The sequence below is a fragment of the Anomalospiza imberbis genome, chromosome 2 (genome assembly GCF_031753505.1).
Source record: "Anomalospiza imberbis isolate Cuckoo-Finch-1a 21T00152 chromosome 2, ASM3175350v1, whole genome shotgun sequence".
Taxonomy (NCBI): Eukaryota; Metazoa; Chordata; class Aves; order Passeriformes; family Viduidae; genus Anomalospiza; species Anomalospiza imberbis.
In genome coordinates, this window is record NC_089682.1 from 81,734,857 (window position 1) to 81,751,434 (window position 16,578).

A 16,578-nucleotide genomic window follows, 5' to 3' on the forward strand; every position below is an offset into this window, starting at 1 on the left:
ATATTAATATTTGCTTTGGTCAATTGCCCTAATATCTGAAAAATATGCTTCAGAGTTTATTCCAAATACTGAATATGCAGGATAAATCTTTTAACATAAGTCACATTTCAAGACTGCAAGTAGATACATTCCCTTTGTGGGTAGATACCCCATGGGCCAAAGAAGTCTTCAATTTTTCCTCCAATGAAGAAAATGTAGAAAATCAGAGATGGTGCCATAGCAGCACCATCAGTGCTCTACCATGGTGCAGAGATGGTAGAAGATCAGAGGTGGTGCAATAGCACACTTGTGAGGAATAGGGAGTAATTATGGAATAGTGAAAATTTTTATTGCATGAAGAGACAAGTTTTTCAAAAGGTAGATTCTTCATATAGCATTCTGAATGGGGAGCTGGATTTAATGGATTTAATGACAAAAATAAAAATAGCTCCCAACAGCTGTGAGACAAAAGTTAGAACTAGTTCAAACATGAGCAACAAACAAAACTTGCCAACTTGGTACCTTTGTATCACTTCCCTACATTATTCTTTTATACAGATCATTCTATAGTATGCGTTTCCATTTCCATTCAGACCAGTTTCTCTGCTGAAGCAAGATTTTAAATACAAAGAAAGGACAGAACTGCTAATGAACACAGAATATTTTGGGTTGGAAGGGACCCACAAGGATCACTGAGTCCAGCTCTTAAGTGAATGGCTCATAAGGGGATTGAACCTTGGCTTTATTATTACCATGCTCTGACCAACTGAGCTCATCTCAGGTTTTGTAGAGCCTCCATGTAGATTAGGTGTCTGAGATGTACTGTAACATTCTGTACTGAGAAAAATTTTTGCATTTTAAAATGGACCTGCTAGCAAGAAATAACAGGGCACAATCAATTTGCACATTTTAACACTGATATACTATGACTTGTTATGATATATTAGTCTGCCTTTTAAAAATACTTTAATATACTTTTTAGTATTTCAGGCTTTTAATTTTTTTAAAAATATGTCACTAATGGAAAGATTATTGAACCTAAGACTTCTTTATACTAAGCAGAGACAGAGCTTTACACATGCCTGAGTAGAGCCTCTGAAGTTAGACTTCTGTTCTGAAAACCTTTTTTCATGCAGAAACTACTAAGTGGTTTTATTTCCATTGTTTTTTCTTTAAAATGCAGAAGGGAACCAGCCTGATTAGATGACCATAACAGTTTAATAAGCACACAAAATAGCCCGTCTAATATTATCTCTTCTTATTCCATTAATTGTGAGTGTTAGGACAAAAATTACTCACTGAGATTTCCTTTGTTTAAAGTTAACATTTTTAGGAGGCATCATCTACTGCAACCAGTTACCACGTTTGTAAGATGCAATGCTGAGTTAGGGAAAAAAAAATATAGTGACTCCAACTTGCTGAGGGAAAGGCTGGCAGCTGAGCTCTCTGCCTAGGAAGGGTGGATCTGAATAACCTCAGGAATGGTAAAGTGCATGCCACCTCAAGTCAGTGATCCAAACATCAAGATGATGAACTGATGGTAAAGGAAACTGCCCACCACTCCCACCAGCACACAGATGCTCTTCAAACACCTGATTTTGTGTTTGAGAGGTAAGCAGGGCCTGTGTTTCTGCAATGGCGGAGGTTGTTCAGAAACATTGCACAAACTTTGCCACCATCAAAGCAGAAAACTGCCTGGGCTGCAGACCTTGCCATGCACAGGAGTAGAATTGCTAAGGTGTGTGGAAAATAAGGAGGTGATGTGTGACACTAACATGGCTCCATCAAGAGCAAATTGTGCTTGAAGAATTTGATAGCTGACTAAACCTGGAGTATTGCATTGGTGGATAAGGGATCACCTCTCCTATAGACACAGACTGAAAGACTTGGGGTTGTTCAGCCTGGACAAGGCTCTGTGGATATCTTCTATTGGCCTTCCAGTACCTAAAAGGGGCCTACAAGAGAGCTGGAGAGGGACCTTTTGCAAGGCATGTAGTGATAGGACAATGGGGAGCAGGTTTGAACTAAAAGACAGTAAGTTTAGATTAGACATTCTTTGCTATGAGGTGGTGAGGCACTGGCACAGGTTTCCCAGAGAAGCTCTGGATGGTCCATCTCTGGAAGTTCTCATGACCAGACTGGGGCTTTGGGCAACGTGGTCTGTTGGCAGATGTCCCTGACCATGGCAGGAGTCTGGAATTAGACAATCTTTAAAGTCCCTCCCAACCCAAATAATTCCGTGAATCTGCAACTCTTTGAATTTAGAGGAATTTCATAGACTATAAGTATTTATATACTTATATACAGTATAAAGTCCAAATTTTGGGTGTACATACTTTTGTCCTACTTTTCGCTCACAGATGTGTCCAAATGTTTGGCTTTTCCAGCACTCTGGTAACTAGAAAGATGATGTCACTCAGTAAAGAAATTAAAAAGTACCAAAATAATATGCATCACTTTAGGATCTAGATTTTATTCAGTGACTTCTATTCATGAATAGTGCATCTGCTTTTTCATTTCAAAGTACAGGTTGCACATTATGTTTAAAACAGCTATCCACAAATACACTTCCTGTTTGAAGAAGGAGAGTTTAGTAAAACATATTTGACAAATATGAAGGCACACATTGCCACCAGTTATACAAGATTGAATGCATATTCAGCTGTCATTGAAGTGAGTATATTTAAGTGCCTTGCTGAGAGGCACTCGAGCTTCTCCTGTCTGGGATAATGCTCAGCCTGTGAGTGTTAACATCCCTCTAGATTTAGGACTCAGCTGTGCACTATGCACCTTCTTCTCTGGCTTCTCTGTGAGAGAATGCCAGGCATGAGCCTCAAAAAAGAACCAGAAGTCACTCTGAAGAAGGGAAAGCTTGGACAGACAGGAGGTGAGAGCCCCAGACCTGCACAGCCTTCACAAAAAGAAAAAGTCTTGATGCAGTTTTAAATTCTGAGCTGAAGGAGGTTACCCAGAAATAAAGATGAATTCATAACTATTTAATCTAAACAAGGTACGGAGAAACCAAAGTATTGATCCTGAAACACATTTTTAAAAATTGAAAATTTTTAGTTTTTGGGAGAAACCAGTAGTAATGTACTATATTAAAGACAATTTTTAAAAGTGTTTGTCCACATAATGGAAACCAAGTGTTTCTGTTGTATTCAATAGATTGGCAACTACTTTCAAAGCACATAACCTGAACCAAATAACATTGGTTAAGGACATAGTTTGTCCTTGAACAGGGTAATTTCATTTTCCAATTTGTAAATTACAAACCATTTTTGCATATATTCAAGGAAGCTTAATATAGAAGTAGCCTATTTCTTTCCTAAATGCCACTTCCTAAGTTCTGGGAATTAACCATCTTTTAGGTTATTTATAACATATATAGAGAAAATTTTCTTCTTACTTGTAGAGCTTGTAGTTTCCCTAAAAACCACATTCCTTCAAAGGAAATATGAAAATTGTTCCATAATTTAAATAGTATAACTTATACATTAATTTTTACTTAATGTATATTCTTTAAATAAGTTTAAAATAATATTTTTAAATTATTCATTTAGAAAATAATTTAAATCCCTTCAAAAAAGGAATACTAAATCCTTCTTTTTCTTATGAAATCATTTAATGTTAAGTGAGTGTCCTGTCTTTTAATGTTAAGTAGTATTTCTATATCAGCTCACTGGCTGATATTTGAAAATAAAAAGTGCAATCAGACGTATTCCAGAGTTAAAGAGAAACCAAGTGAATTCTGTTATTATTGTGTCAATAATTCATAAGACATCTCACGCAGTAATTCATAAGGCATTTCTTCTCTCTCTTAACCCATGGCTCTTCCATTGAGGGGTGATTTCACCAGAATTAAGCCATAATAAGTTAATATGGTCAATGCCAGATAAATTTCCCATTTTTTCCCATCCAGATTTTATTTTTACTCATCAGTGCTTCATGGTTAATTGAAGGAGATACTAGAATCCCATAGGACAGTGGAAGACAGCTCTCAGTGTAACGATGATGTGCATTACATACATGCCCTTCATTAAAACCCAGGGAATTTGTGTTTTCCCCTGGTGTTTGGCAATAGGATATTCTTCAGTGATTTCTCAGAGGTCCCAAGTTAGCAGGCATTAGTGAACCTGTTCATGTTTCTGGCCACTCTGTGGTTGCTATGGTTTTACTAGGTAAGCAGACTATTAGTTATACCAAGAGAGGAAAAAAATACCTGCAATAATTGAGATTAGTAAGGAAATTGTGGTTGGTCTGACAAAAGTCCTTGAGGTTCTTTTATGCCATCACACAGCAGAATCTATTTGGTATGATTCACTATGCTAGAATCACAACATTAAAGTGTGATTCCTGCCACTCAGGGTAAGAAAGAGCAAGAGGGAATTTTTTTAATCAACACACATAGCAGGGTTTGGTAGACCCATGAAATCCTGGCCTAAGTTCTCAAGGACTTTTGAAAAAGATATAATAAAGAAACTTCTGTATTTTATGTTTCATGCTACCTAGAGGATTTTCAATATTAAATAGAATTGGAAAAGCATAGGAAAATAAATTAAAAAACCCAAACCACAATACAAGAAGACCCCTGGGAAATCTATTTTAGATCATTATGCATTTTCAGAGATCAGCATTGAGGGAAAAGAACATAACATATCCAAGTATTACAGCATCAGCAGTAAATTCAATTCCTGACCTAACAAAAAGACATGTCTTGCAAAGGCTGATGACATCTGAATGCAACCATATTAAGAAATTTCTCAAAAAATATTTTGAGTGCAGTCAGTGAACTACCAAAATATTCTTACTCCTATTCAAGTCAGAAAAGTGACCGCAGCTCATAGATGGACAAAGTTTTTGTTTTGCCTTAGGAGCTAAAAAATACAGAAAGATGCTAGTAAGTCTGGTACAGCCTGGAATAGTTAACTTTTATGAAGTGGAAAATGAGACAATACAGGCAAAAATTTTAATACCATTTAACATTTTTCAATAGAGCCATTCAATCACATTTCCTATTCTCCATTAGAATCCCAGACCATCATGGCTTTGTCTGTATTAATGTCCTAAATCGTGCCCAGGAATGCTCCCAGACACTTGTAGATGTTCATCTATACTGTCAAGTGCCTGGAATGTCCCCTGGTGTGATTATGGCACGTGCATCACTCTTCCTAATAATTCCTAGGTATGATACCCAAGTAGAGGGTGCTGCAGGAGGGTCTTTTGCATGTGGTCTCTCTGTTTTTGGAGACTAGAAAAATCAACAAAAGCTCTACCACCTGGCTGTGGTGCTTGGGATGCATATCTAATTTGCTGGTACAGAGTCATGTGTCAGCCACTGAAAGGTTATAGGACTGGTTGCCTTGCAGTATCACTGGTGCAAAGCAGAAATAATCCAGGTGAAAAGATACTTATATTTAAACTGGTAAAAGTGAGAAGAAAGTGAAGTCTGAAATTGAAATGATGATACTCAAACAATGTTTCAAATTAACTTTGTTTTCCAACAATTACACATGGTATGTCGGTTATTTGACAGCAGCATGAGAAGGAGTAATGAGCAAAGAAACGAAGTATCAGATAGTTCATTTTCATTAATGCAATTAACTGGGGAAGAACACAAAATTACGTATATAATGCATATTATTGTTGCTGTTATTGCAAATGCCACATACATATTCACATATAATAGTTTGTCTCAGAAGCAACACCTTATCTTTGTCATTTGAGGAATTGTTTGTAGGAAGGTGAACTCATTCAGAGAGAAATTATCCCTTCAAGTTAATCTGAGTACTGTTTAGAAACAGAAGACAAACCAAACATTGGATAAATAGAACATATAGAAAAATACTGATGGTTCAGCAAAGAAGCCATTAGAAGAAAGATAACCTTTGCATGGGCCTTATTGTTGTCTTCCACAATGACTTAAATCAATACAGCCTCTGAAAATATTACTCTATGTCTGCATGATTCAGCGCAGGAAGCAGGATTTAGCCCTTCAGCAAACTTGCTGCATGCTTCCTATGGACTGTGTGTGTGAGCTGTATATAACCATGACCCACAAAGCTTTGCTTGGCAAAGCATAGGACCCAGCCTTCTTGCAGCCACATGGGATTTTATTTTGGAAGACTGTTTCTATCCAAAGTATTTATTTCTGCTGAAGTGGAGATCCAGCTTCTTACTGACTTGGTATTCTGGAAAGCTGAGCTGTGTGCACAGGCTAAACAAATCTCTCTTGGACTGGTGCCCATTCTCTACCCTCAGGAAAAGTTGTCTGGCATGGCTTATGTCCATATGGCTCAACTGCCTGCCTCAAAATATGATGCCCACATCCGTCCTGCCTACCAAGAAGAGTCCGTGGTCCATGCCATCTCCAGAACTGTGGGCAAACACGGAACTGCAGTCTGGAATTTTCCTGGGAGGGGGCTCATTCACTGTATAACTGCAGCAAGGAGTATGCTAGTAACTAAACTTCATGAGTGACCAAAGGATGATGTGTGAGCCTGAAATCCACTCCAATCTAGTTTCCCAGACCTTCTCTACTGGGCATTCCTACTTACGGCTTTTGCAACATTTAAGTCTTTCTGGCTTGTTTCTGCCTACCTCTTGGACATTAAGAAATGCTTCACCAGCAGGCAGGATTTCAATTAGCATGAAGAAATTTGGTTTTGCTTGATCTACAAAAGTAGGCATAGAAAGACAGAATACCATGGCCTTGACAGAAGCTGCAAAATACTTTGGAGTTAAAAATTTTCCTAATAGAAAGAGATATCAAAAGTACAAGTTGCAAAGCAAACAAGTGGATAACAAAAAATAATTTAGCCTTTCAAAATAATTGCATTTATTTAAGCCTTTTACCTTGATAACAGCAAAGAAAATATTGAGCAATTCATCAGTTCTTGGTACAGAAGATACATTCCAAATGACCATAAGAATTTTTGCATATTCAGAGTCAAATCAGTGTTCTTGATGGCTGCACAAAATTGGATCTCTGTTAGAACTCAAATTATGTCAAAACTGTATGAACAGAAGGGAAATTGTGATCCCAAAGAAAATAAGTTCTGAGATAGTTACTGTTACTTTTTATTTTGTCTCTTTTCTCTATTGATTCTATGAAAACCAACACTTGGCTGATTTGACATGCTTCTTCTTTGTTTCTGTAAGTATTTACAATTATGTAACTGTGTTCATTTTTATATACATTTAAGCATCTGAAATCTAACAGCTATTTATACAAACATACATCTCAATGTAGTTTCCTGCTCTTAACAGGACCTGAGAAACCAGAGCAGCATAAGCTGTGTCTGTCTCATTGATGCCATGATGAGGAGACAACAAAAGAACAGAAGACCTTTGAAATTTCATCATGAGATATTTCTGACCGTAGATAAATTTCTATAGTTTACTTGGGCAACCTCAGAAATCTGATTTCTTGCAACAAAATTTTCTACCTTAGGGTGTTCTGATGATTATATTCAAACACATATGCAATATTTTTTTACATTTAATTAAAATTGTCCAAAAGTTATCTTCTGTAACACAAGGAGCACCAGCTCTGTAGGACAGCCATAATGAAAAACTTTTGTCAGAAAGCCATTCAGTAAAACTTTATAGAAATTTGAAGAACCCATTTCCCTCCATATTTTTAATTAAATCTTTATTTTTTCAACTATAAATGAAAAAAAGAGAAAATATAAAAGATATTTCTAATTAAAATACTTTTGCATATTTTTTCAACAATTGGAACAGTTAAATGACCATTGTTTTGCCTTCAATCATCAGGCAACAAGAGCAATACAGCTAAAATTATGCTATTAAGGAGACACATGCAGTATATATATTCCTAGTGAAGACAATATTTTTGGCAGTTTGACTGAGGTTTCATAAAAGCTATCATTTGTGCAATCCGAGTAACTTCCTTAATGAGCCATCAGAAATTGTTTTTCATAATTGCCCATTTTTGAAGGTTCAAGTAATCTCTTCATTTCAGACTCTTCCATACAAGGGTGAATGTTCTTAGAAATTATGTGGTTTAATAACTTTCACCCTCTTAAATCATGAAATAAATATTAGCTCATCAGCACAAGTGGTTTACAGCTATTATATGGATCACAGGCTAGGGATCTTAGTTGAAATATTTAATGGTGGAAATGATACATTTTCAGATTCTAAACTAAATACTAGTGAAAACATATGCTGTAATAAACACATCTACATACATAGTCACTAGGTGTGAAGAAACTGAAATGTTCATCCAGATTGCCTGTACTTGAAAATTACTTCAAACATTTGGATGAACAATTTGTTAGATATAAGTCTTTTTCATGGAGCTGATTTTGACATCTAGCCTAAAATTTGGAATCACAATTACCTTTATTTGCTGTGTTTTTTTTTCCAAAATTGACATAATATATCAGAATTTCATCAGTCAGTTTTATCGTAATAAATATGTAGTTCCTTTCATACGAGTCCAGTTTATTTTTGTAATAGTATAACTTATATTTAATTGCCATCAAGTCTCAGACAGTTAAACCCCTAAGCAGCTGTTGCACTGAGTTTTTGGAGTACAGTCATACTATAAAGATTATGGCGATTCCTTACAATGTTTGAATACTATGTTAAATGTTGCTTTGAATCCTGATAATAGTCTAATTAACAAAAAGTAATGGGAGAAATTAATGTTTTTCTTGTTGCTCAACTCACTTGGCATACCTGATCTGTCTACCTGGCAGGAGCTAACGGAACGGCCAAAAGATTTTCATATGCTTTATATGCAAAATAAAAAATAAAGTGAACAGTGCCTGTAACACTACTTTGAGAATAAGGTTTTTGAGAAAAACTAACTTGGAGCCATACAACTGTCCTATCCAATGCCAAAGATCACTCACTATTTCCTTTTGTTTTCTCATGGACAGAATACTGAAGAAAAGAAAGGACCTTCCCCTGGAGAAGGAGAAAAATCTTTTTGAACTCATAAGGACAACACAAATATTCATTGCAATGACAATGCCAGTTACAAAAAAATGCTAAGCATAATCTCCAGTAAACGGTGGTACTTTATTGCTTCCTTTGAAGTTACATAAAAAAGTCACTATCCTTTATCTTCCACCTAAAGAAAATGGTTGATGAGTGTTAGTGTGATAGGGTGGTCATATGAGCCAACTTTCTTGGACATAAAGTCGTACTGTACATGAAAATCTTTATACTTGCCTAGTTTTTTTGCTTGCTTTTCTTGATTTTGTTTATCTTGCCAGAACGGCAGTGATTGGGCATAGAAAGAATAACATCTATGACCTGAAAGCTGTCCACCCAGCTGGTGCTGCTTCTGGCCCCTCTCAGGCCAGAGCTCAGGCCTTCTCAACAATAAACTGAAACACCAGTGTTGCTGTCTTTGAATTTTTGGTACAAGAAGAAATAGAATTTGTTGTAGATGTTTGGTTTATATTTCTATAATGAATCATAAATGACAGTTAGTTTTGTCATATTGTTAAGTTTCAATTTCTGTATTATGATCACTTTAATTTTTACATTTTTTTACATTTAATTCAAATATTCATTTTGTATTTGAATTTTTCAGGGTATAAATAGAGAATAGAGAGAGAATAGAGAATAAAGAAAAAAGAGGATGGACTTAACAAGCATTTAATCCACCTTAAGAACTACATAGATCAGACTTTAAAAAAACCCATGTACCAAAAAATTGGCACACAGTTATAATAGTTGTTGCCCAGCAAAAGAAATGAAGTTCAGTTGTCACAAATGAGATGAATGTGGCTCCACGATTCCCTGTTGAAACACTGCAGACCAGATTAAAATGCTCTTGCTGCCAAAGGAATTCTCTGCTACAGCAATGTGTGACCCATGCATCAGAATGCTTTATTTCTGTAACACTGGGTTGAGATTAAAAATGTCTCTTTTTTTTATGATTTTATTTATAATAAAGGGCTTGAAGAAGCTGTCTCTTGATAAACCTGCCAGGGCTATTAAGAAACAGTGCTACATGAAATTAAACCCTTGTTTCCTGTCCCGTTGCAGGCCCTGTTTCTGTGTGTGGCCCTAGGGAACCACTAGATAAATATCTTCAGCCATGCTGCTCCTGCTTCAGCCTTTCTGTTTGGCTTTATAATTTACACCCTTTTTCTACAGACCACAGATTCCCAGCTCCAACTGTGGGGATGGTGAGTTGCCCCTAATCATGTGCTTTGTGTTTGGGTTTCTTGTTTGGCCAAGTACTAAGGAAAGTCAAACCCCCTCAGGCTCCCGAGGGGGACACAGAACCAAGATGTCCCACTTTCTTCTCTCTGCCTCGGTGGAAATCTTGGGGTAAGCTTTTATGTGATATGGGTACCTCAGCCTGACAGACACTTTATATAAACTGTGATAAGCTTGAATTCAAACCCTAGACTCAGAATACCTCTAAATATTGAAGGACTTTAAAACCAAGAGGAAAAAGTTTTATGCAATTATGTGTTAATGCTCCCAGAAAGAAAGGTGTAGCATGACAGCCAAATAAGTTAAATATCAATGTTAAATCTGATCAAACTAAGTTAGCAGAAAAATCTGATTCAATTAAGTGTCTCAAATGAAAAGCCCAGTTCTGTCTTAATAATCTTTGGGACCCGAGTTCACCCAAAAGCACATATTCTTTTCTTGTCTTTCAGACACTAAATTTGTTTTGCAGTTTAATTATATCAATTGCCTTTTCTGTCACAGTTCTGTATGATGCTCTCCTCTCCTTGTCATATAGTTTTCTATTGCTCATGAAAGACTTTAATGCTTTCTAATACTAATAAGAAAATCAATTCAATGTCACTTTTCACAGTCACAATGGTTACCTTTTTTTACTGCTGAATACAGTGGCAGTCCAGAAAAAAATTCCTATCAGTCTTGGTAGAATTGCAAGTTTCCAACAAAACAGAATGCTTTGTTAGATGTGCTAACAAACCCACAATGCATAAAAAGAATTCTACTTTCAAAAATCGTGTTTTCTCATTTGTTCCATCTCTCCTTTGGCTTACCATAAGAAAATTAAAACCTTCAAGAACTTGTTTTGACTTCAAAGTAGCCAAACACATGATAATTTTATTTCCTCATAACTGTTTTAGAAGATAATCATATTTTTCTCTCTCTTGAATTTCATTCCTTCTGCAAGGCAAATTAATAATGTTTAGATGTGAACTGGCAAGTTTTCCTTGTTTTAGGATGTTATGAAAAGGTTCTCAAACTCTGTGTTTATTTCTATAGTAATCTTGACTGTTCTAGGTATTTTACCCTCATGTGATGCACTTCTGGTTCTACAAGATTTTCTGCAGTGTTTGGAGATAAACACCCCTGGCAAAAAATATATTTGCAATGAACCAGTGTTGAAGTTAGTGCCCTTGACACTGTTTTGATCTTGAACAATCAAGCCATTTTACAGCAAAATCCTGAACAACCTGCAGTCCCCATGCATGGGCCTCTGTAGGAAGTGGTTTGTGCACAAGTGAATGCCACTTATTTCATAGGCAACAAAGCAGGAACTCTCCATCACATTCCCTCAGCCCCAAAAGGGATATTTGGATCTGAATCAGTGACTGTGCCTTGAAGTACCTTCAAACAGCCTGCAGGCAGAGGATGTTCTGTTCAGGGAATCAAACTGCATCTGATCAGATGTAAACATCTTGAGCAACCTGCTCAAAGTTTTCTTTGCTCTACTAGCATATTCAGTGGTACTAAATTGTTTGCTAAGTTGGATATAGCTGATCTACAGACACAAAAGAACTTGGCCCATATTTAAAAGTAAAAATAGTTAGAAACTACAAGGAAACAGAAATTTTAAATTATAAATCCACTATGCACATATGTCCTTGAATAGAAGCTCAGTGTCTTTAAAAAGGTGTCCTCAGGCTGTGTGGTTTGGTGATCTTTCTTAAGGACTTTAAATAGTATAAAAAATCCTAAGTCCTTTCTCTGCAGAAGGAATGTCTGGCTGATTTTGGAGAAAGAGAAAAGCAGATTAAATGCTTCTACACAGCTCTAAGTAAGAGTGCAGGTCACAGAACATACTGAAAACATAAAGAAGGGACACATCCAAGTGCACTTTGAACATATTCCATTTAATGAGTAATTTTTAAATCTTAATAAAGAGCAGGTTTCAAAATGTAGTCCTCTGCTAATTACAACTTGATGATATTTGGCTGCACTCCCTCCAGATTAGAGTTTTGGCTATTATTACTAGCTCAGGAAATGATGTAATGCTACTTGTTAGTTTTGCTGTAATACTCAAGTAAAGGCTAGTGCTTTTCAGAAAACAGAGAAAATCACATGCTAAACTGTGCCCTGGTCCTCCCAGACAGACTGGGGAACACCTCACTTGTGGCAGCTCTCAAAATATACCACACTACCTGTTTTAACATGTGTGCAGGGAATGCTGCGTGGCCAAGGCACCATGGGCACTGTCATCCCATCTCCAGCTGCATCTCAGGGCCCACAGACATGAGTAGAAGTGAACACAAGGCAGAGACAACCTGTGCTGAACCTCCAGAAAATGCTGCTACATCCCTGGACACATCAAGACATGTTTCTCAACAACTAACATCTGCTGCTCTGGGATGCACCCTGGAACAAAACATCATTTCTTTACCACCAATAACTATGATAAACACTATAAATTATATTCACTGAGCAATGTATGTATTTAATCTGAATATAATTTTTCTTTTTAGGCACAGGTGGACTTAGAGATCATTGTGGAGCTCCCCAAACAAAAAAGCTGTATTCTAGTGTAAGCATTGTGGAGTTTATTCATTAGCAGGTCAGTCCTGATGTGTTCTTTGCCCTTTTCCCTTCTGCTCATAAAGTTTCTATCCACAGCATCTAAGATCTCTACTTCCCACATAAATCCCAGTAACTTTACGATGTCTTGACATAGTTCCAATGGTTTTATCCAGATCACAGTTACTATCAGAACTTGAAAGGAAGTTAACAAAAAAAATTTATTGACTTGAACCAGTGGAACAAGGGAAGTATTGGAGGGACAGGAAGGAGCAGAGATGAAGAGATGGTATGATGTTTTGTGCTGTTTCTCTGATAATAGTTATAAGATAAAATGGTTATACTAAATATTACTCTATTACTTTGAAGTACATTTTCAGAAAAGGAAAACACCCTGCAAACTTTTGCAAATTATTTTCATCATCTTCATAGTAATAAGGTGAAGTCTTATGATATGGATAACAACAACAATAACAAAATACAGGAACAAATTCAGCTGATGCAATGAAAGACTAAACTACACAAGAAATTGTGCAAAGGTAAAAATAAAGTTTTGTGCGCCTATGATGCAGGAAGCATTCTGACAGCAACGTAAGGTCAGACAGGTAAGTACAAGAAAAGGTTTTGTGTGAATTAATTGAAATTTTGCCCAAGCACTTTTCTTTATCAACATGGCATGACCAATGATTCAATCCAAGAAATCACTGGTTAGGAAAAGCAAACCCAGCAAAATCACTGACAGACAATTTAAATTTATTTTTATTATTTTTCTGTCCATTTGGTAATTAATAGAAGGTAAAAATAATAATGTCTCTGCTTTTCTTCACTTGAAACCTAATCTACTGGAATTTGTTTTCTAATTCAGAAGCTCTGCTTCAAAATAATACTGCTAAAATAAGTTTTAATTATATACTTTTTTTTTTTTTTTTGAGACTGCAAATCCAGAATTACTTCAAAAGGGAAAACTGCTTTAAAACAGGCTATTCTGGAATATAAAAGATAAAGGGCATAAAATCTAATCTACCATCAACCCCCCTATTTTGCTGTGTTATTTGTGCTTATACAGGTTGTGAGTTTTACTGAGTACTGAAAATTCATTAAGACAGAGAATGAATTTCTGGTTTATCAATACCTTGCAAGCAGCCTACCATAAACACATACTGTACTAAGTTTGAGAGACTCACTACTCAGTGCTCAAGCTGTACAGATGGCCAGCTAAATCTCATGGCACTGCTTGCAATCTCTGGTCAAAAATGTAATCATAAAAAGTTGCTTCCAACCAAACTAAATTTTTGGTATTAAAAAGAATCATTTTATTTTCATGATTAAATGAAACTCACAGTCAAATATTCACTTGACATTACCAAGTATATAAACAAAGTCTCTATCCATTCTAAAGCATTGGGTAAATTTTAGAAAATGTAGTATGAAAATCAGATATAGTCCAGAGCAAAGGTATTCAGATCTGGATACATTTCTTATAATATTTTAGATAAATTCTTTCCAGACTTACAAGTACTGGATCTCTTCTTTGCTTTTTTCACTTCTACATGCTTTATTCAGATTTTGTGTATGTAAGTGTGAGTTTCCAGAAGATTATTTTGTTTTAATGTGAGTCATCTAAAAAATAACAACATTAACATGTTTTCCAGCTTTTACAATGTCAGGCTTTTGAAAAATAACTAGCCAGTGTTCTCAAATTCCTGTAATTAGATCACTGTCAGATGTAGATTGTTCACATTTCTATGTTTAGATTACCATGCATTTTTGTGAAAGATGTAAAAGAAAATTTAGCTATCTGTATGGCACAAAATCTCAAGGTTCTAGAACTAGTAATACAAGTAGTTCTGGGACACTTTGTAAAACACTATTTTTTTGGTAATATTTCCACATTACCATATGTTTTTCTGCAGGTTTATTCAGTTTATTTTCACAATTTTCAAGTGTCAATGATTTTTTCTCTACAGAGATATAAGGTGTATCCAAGTCCAATGAGAGCTGGTCATTACATTTTTCTTTTCCTTCAGGTTGTAAACCCATTATTTGATCAGTTGTTCTACTTGCATTTCCTCTCATCTATCTGAAGCAAACTCAGAATCAAAAATCTTCCAAAAAACTAAAAGAACTTCCTACTCTTCACATGAGACAGGAATCCCATCCCAGGGAAGGACTTCTCAGAGTGGGAAAAAAACCACAGGAACAACAATGGTGACTTCTCTCCTCCTTTTTTTAGGGGTAATCTTTCTTCCCTACAAGCCCTTCAAAAATCTTCTCCTCAGGCCACTTAACCAGCATCCAGGTCCATCATAGCATCCCTGTAACCTGAAAATTTGTCTTCATCTCCTTCTTCTCCCTGGGCTCTAAAATATCTGACAGACACGAATGGAGAAGATTGAATGACAGTTGAGAGTTTTCAGAGAAACCACTCAAAGATCAAAGGTTAAAAAAGAGTTGAACTCACAATCATAAGAGTGAGAGGAAGATTAATACAGAGCCAATTAAAGCCTGAACAAAACAGATAAGAACATCAAAAAGCATCTTTCTCCTCAAACTAGCAATTGATGCAATGATGTTAATTTTCAAAGCGGTACACAAGCATTAATTATTTCTCACAATACACCAGTGAGATAAAAAAAATTGTCACTTAATGCTAGCCAACAAAGTAATAAGGAAGAGAAAGACTTTTCCTTTTCAAATGCATTAGGAGACAAGGTCCTAATGCAGTGAGGGACTGTGCTGGAATTTAAGCTCTTTATGAACAAAGGCAACAGTGAAATTAGTGATAATTGTTACAGCAATAAGATGCTGAATTCTAGCCACTAGAAATTGGCTCTCTAATCAGAGTCAGTTAGCCCAGTGTCCCTTGGAAGTCCTTGGAAGAAATTAGTGACTTCTAAGTGCAGTTCACTCCACCTGGATTTCTGCCTTTGAGCAATTCTGGACGGGCCCACAACTCCTTTGGGCTATGAGAAGGGCCCAGCTGAGAGTAGGGATTTTGTCTTGATTTCTGCATTATTAAACAAGGAGACAAAACTCCATTGCTTTGAATGTATTTGCTGCTTTTCTCCTTTTACATGGGAGCTTTCTGGAAAAGGCTGTGCTTCATTATGTTTTTATTCAGTGGAGGTAGTACAGCATGGCTTTCACCTCTGCCCACAACTCTTGTGGGCTCACAAGAGTTACCACATGGCCGATACATTTCTGAAAAAAGAATTTCCTCCTGAGAATGATAATTAAAAATCAGCTCTTCTGAATACATGTGAAATGACAAATACCTTAAGGGAAATGGGGAAAGAGAGGTGAATGTGGCAATAATACAGCTGTGTGATAGCATAATAGAGCATAAGTGATAACCTGTATAGTTTGGGTCCTTTTACTGCAACTATGAAATGGTTTTGTCTTTTAAAGGGAACAAAAAGTCCTTTTTTGTAAAGACTAAAAGCTCTGCTACTCCTAGAAAAACATAAAACCCAGTGAAATCATGCAAAGTGCCTAAATTGTGGTATTAATCCAGATTAAATATTATTGTTTTGGTTTCTAATAATTCATAGTGATATAAACCAACTTTGTCAAAGGAGAGCATTTTACATCAAGTTGAGTATTAAAGTCTAGGAGCTGCTATACTGTATGCCTGAAATTTTCCAAAGAAAATTCAGACTCAGTCTCATACTTCTTTTTTCCCCAGTTAGACTGTTTTTCCCAGTTAGTTCTGTTAGACTGTGGAATACCTTGTTTAGTAGTCAATAAGTTAATTTTTTTGGATTTAGCTAAAGTGTGGTATGATAGTATTCTAGGGCATGATTGTTCAACAGCAGCATTCCTCATGCCTGTAGCTTCTCTACAGAATTG

The 16,578-nt window shown here is 36.1% G+C and overlaps 1 protein-coding gene across 1 annotated transcript in view; it reads left to right on the forward strand.

The window, feature by feature from the left end:
- Window positions 1–225: 225 nt before the first annotated feature.
- Window positions 226–16,578, forward strand: part of UFM1 (ubiquitin fold modifier 1) — an 81,703-nt gene continuing 65,350 nt past the window's right edge. The window contains exon 1 of the mRNA XM_068182065.1: window positions 226–229. Within this exon, the coding sequence (XP_068038166.1) occupies window positions 228–229 (2 nt within the window). The 5' untranslated portion in view covers window positions 226–227. The remainder of the gene's footprint in view (window positions 230–16,578) is intronic.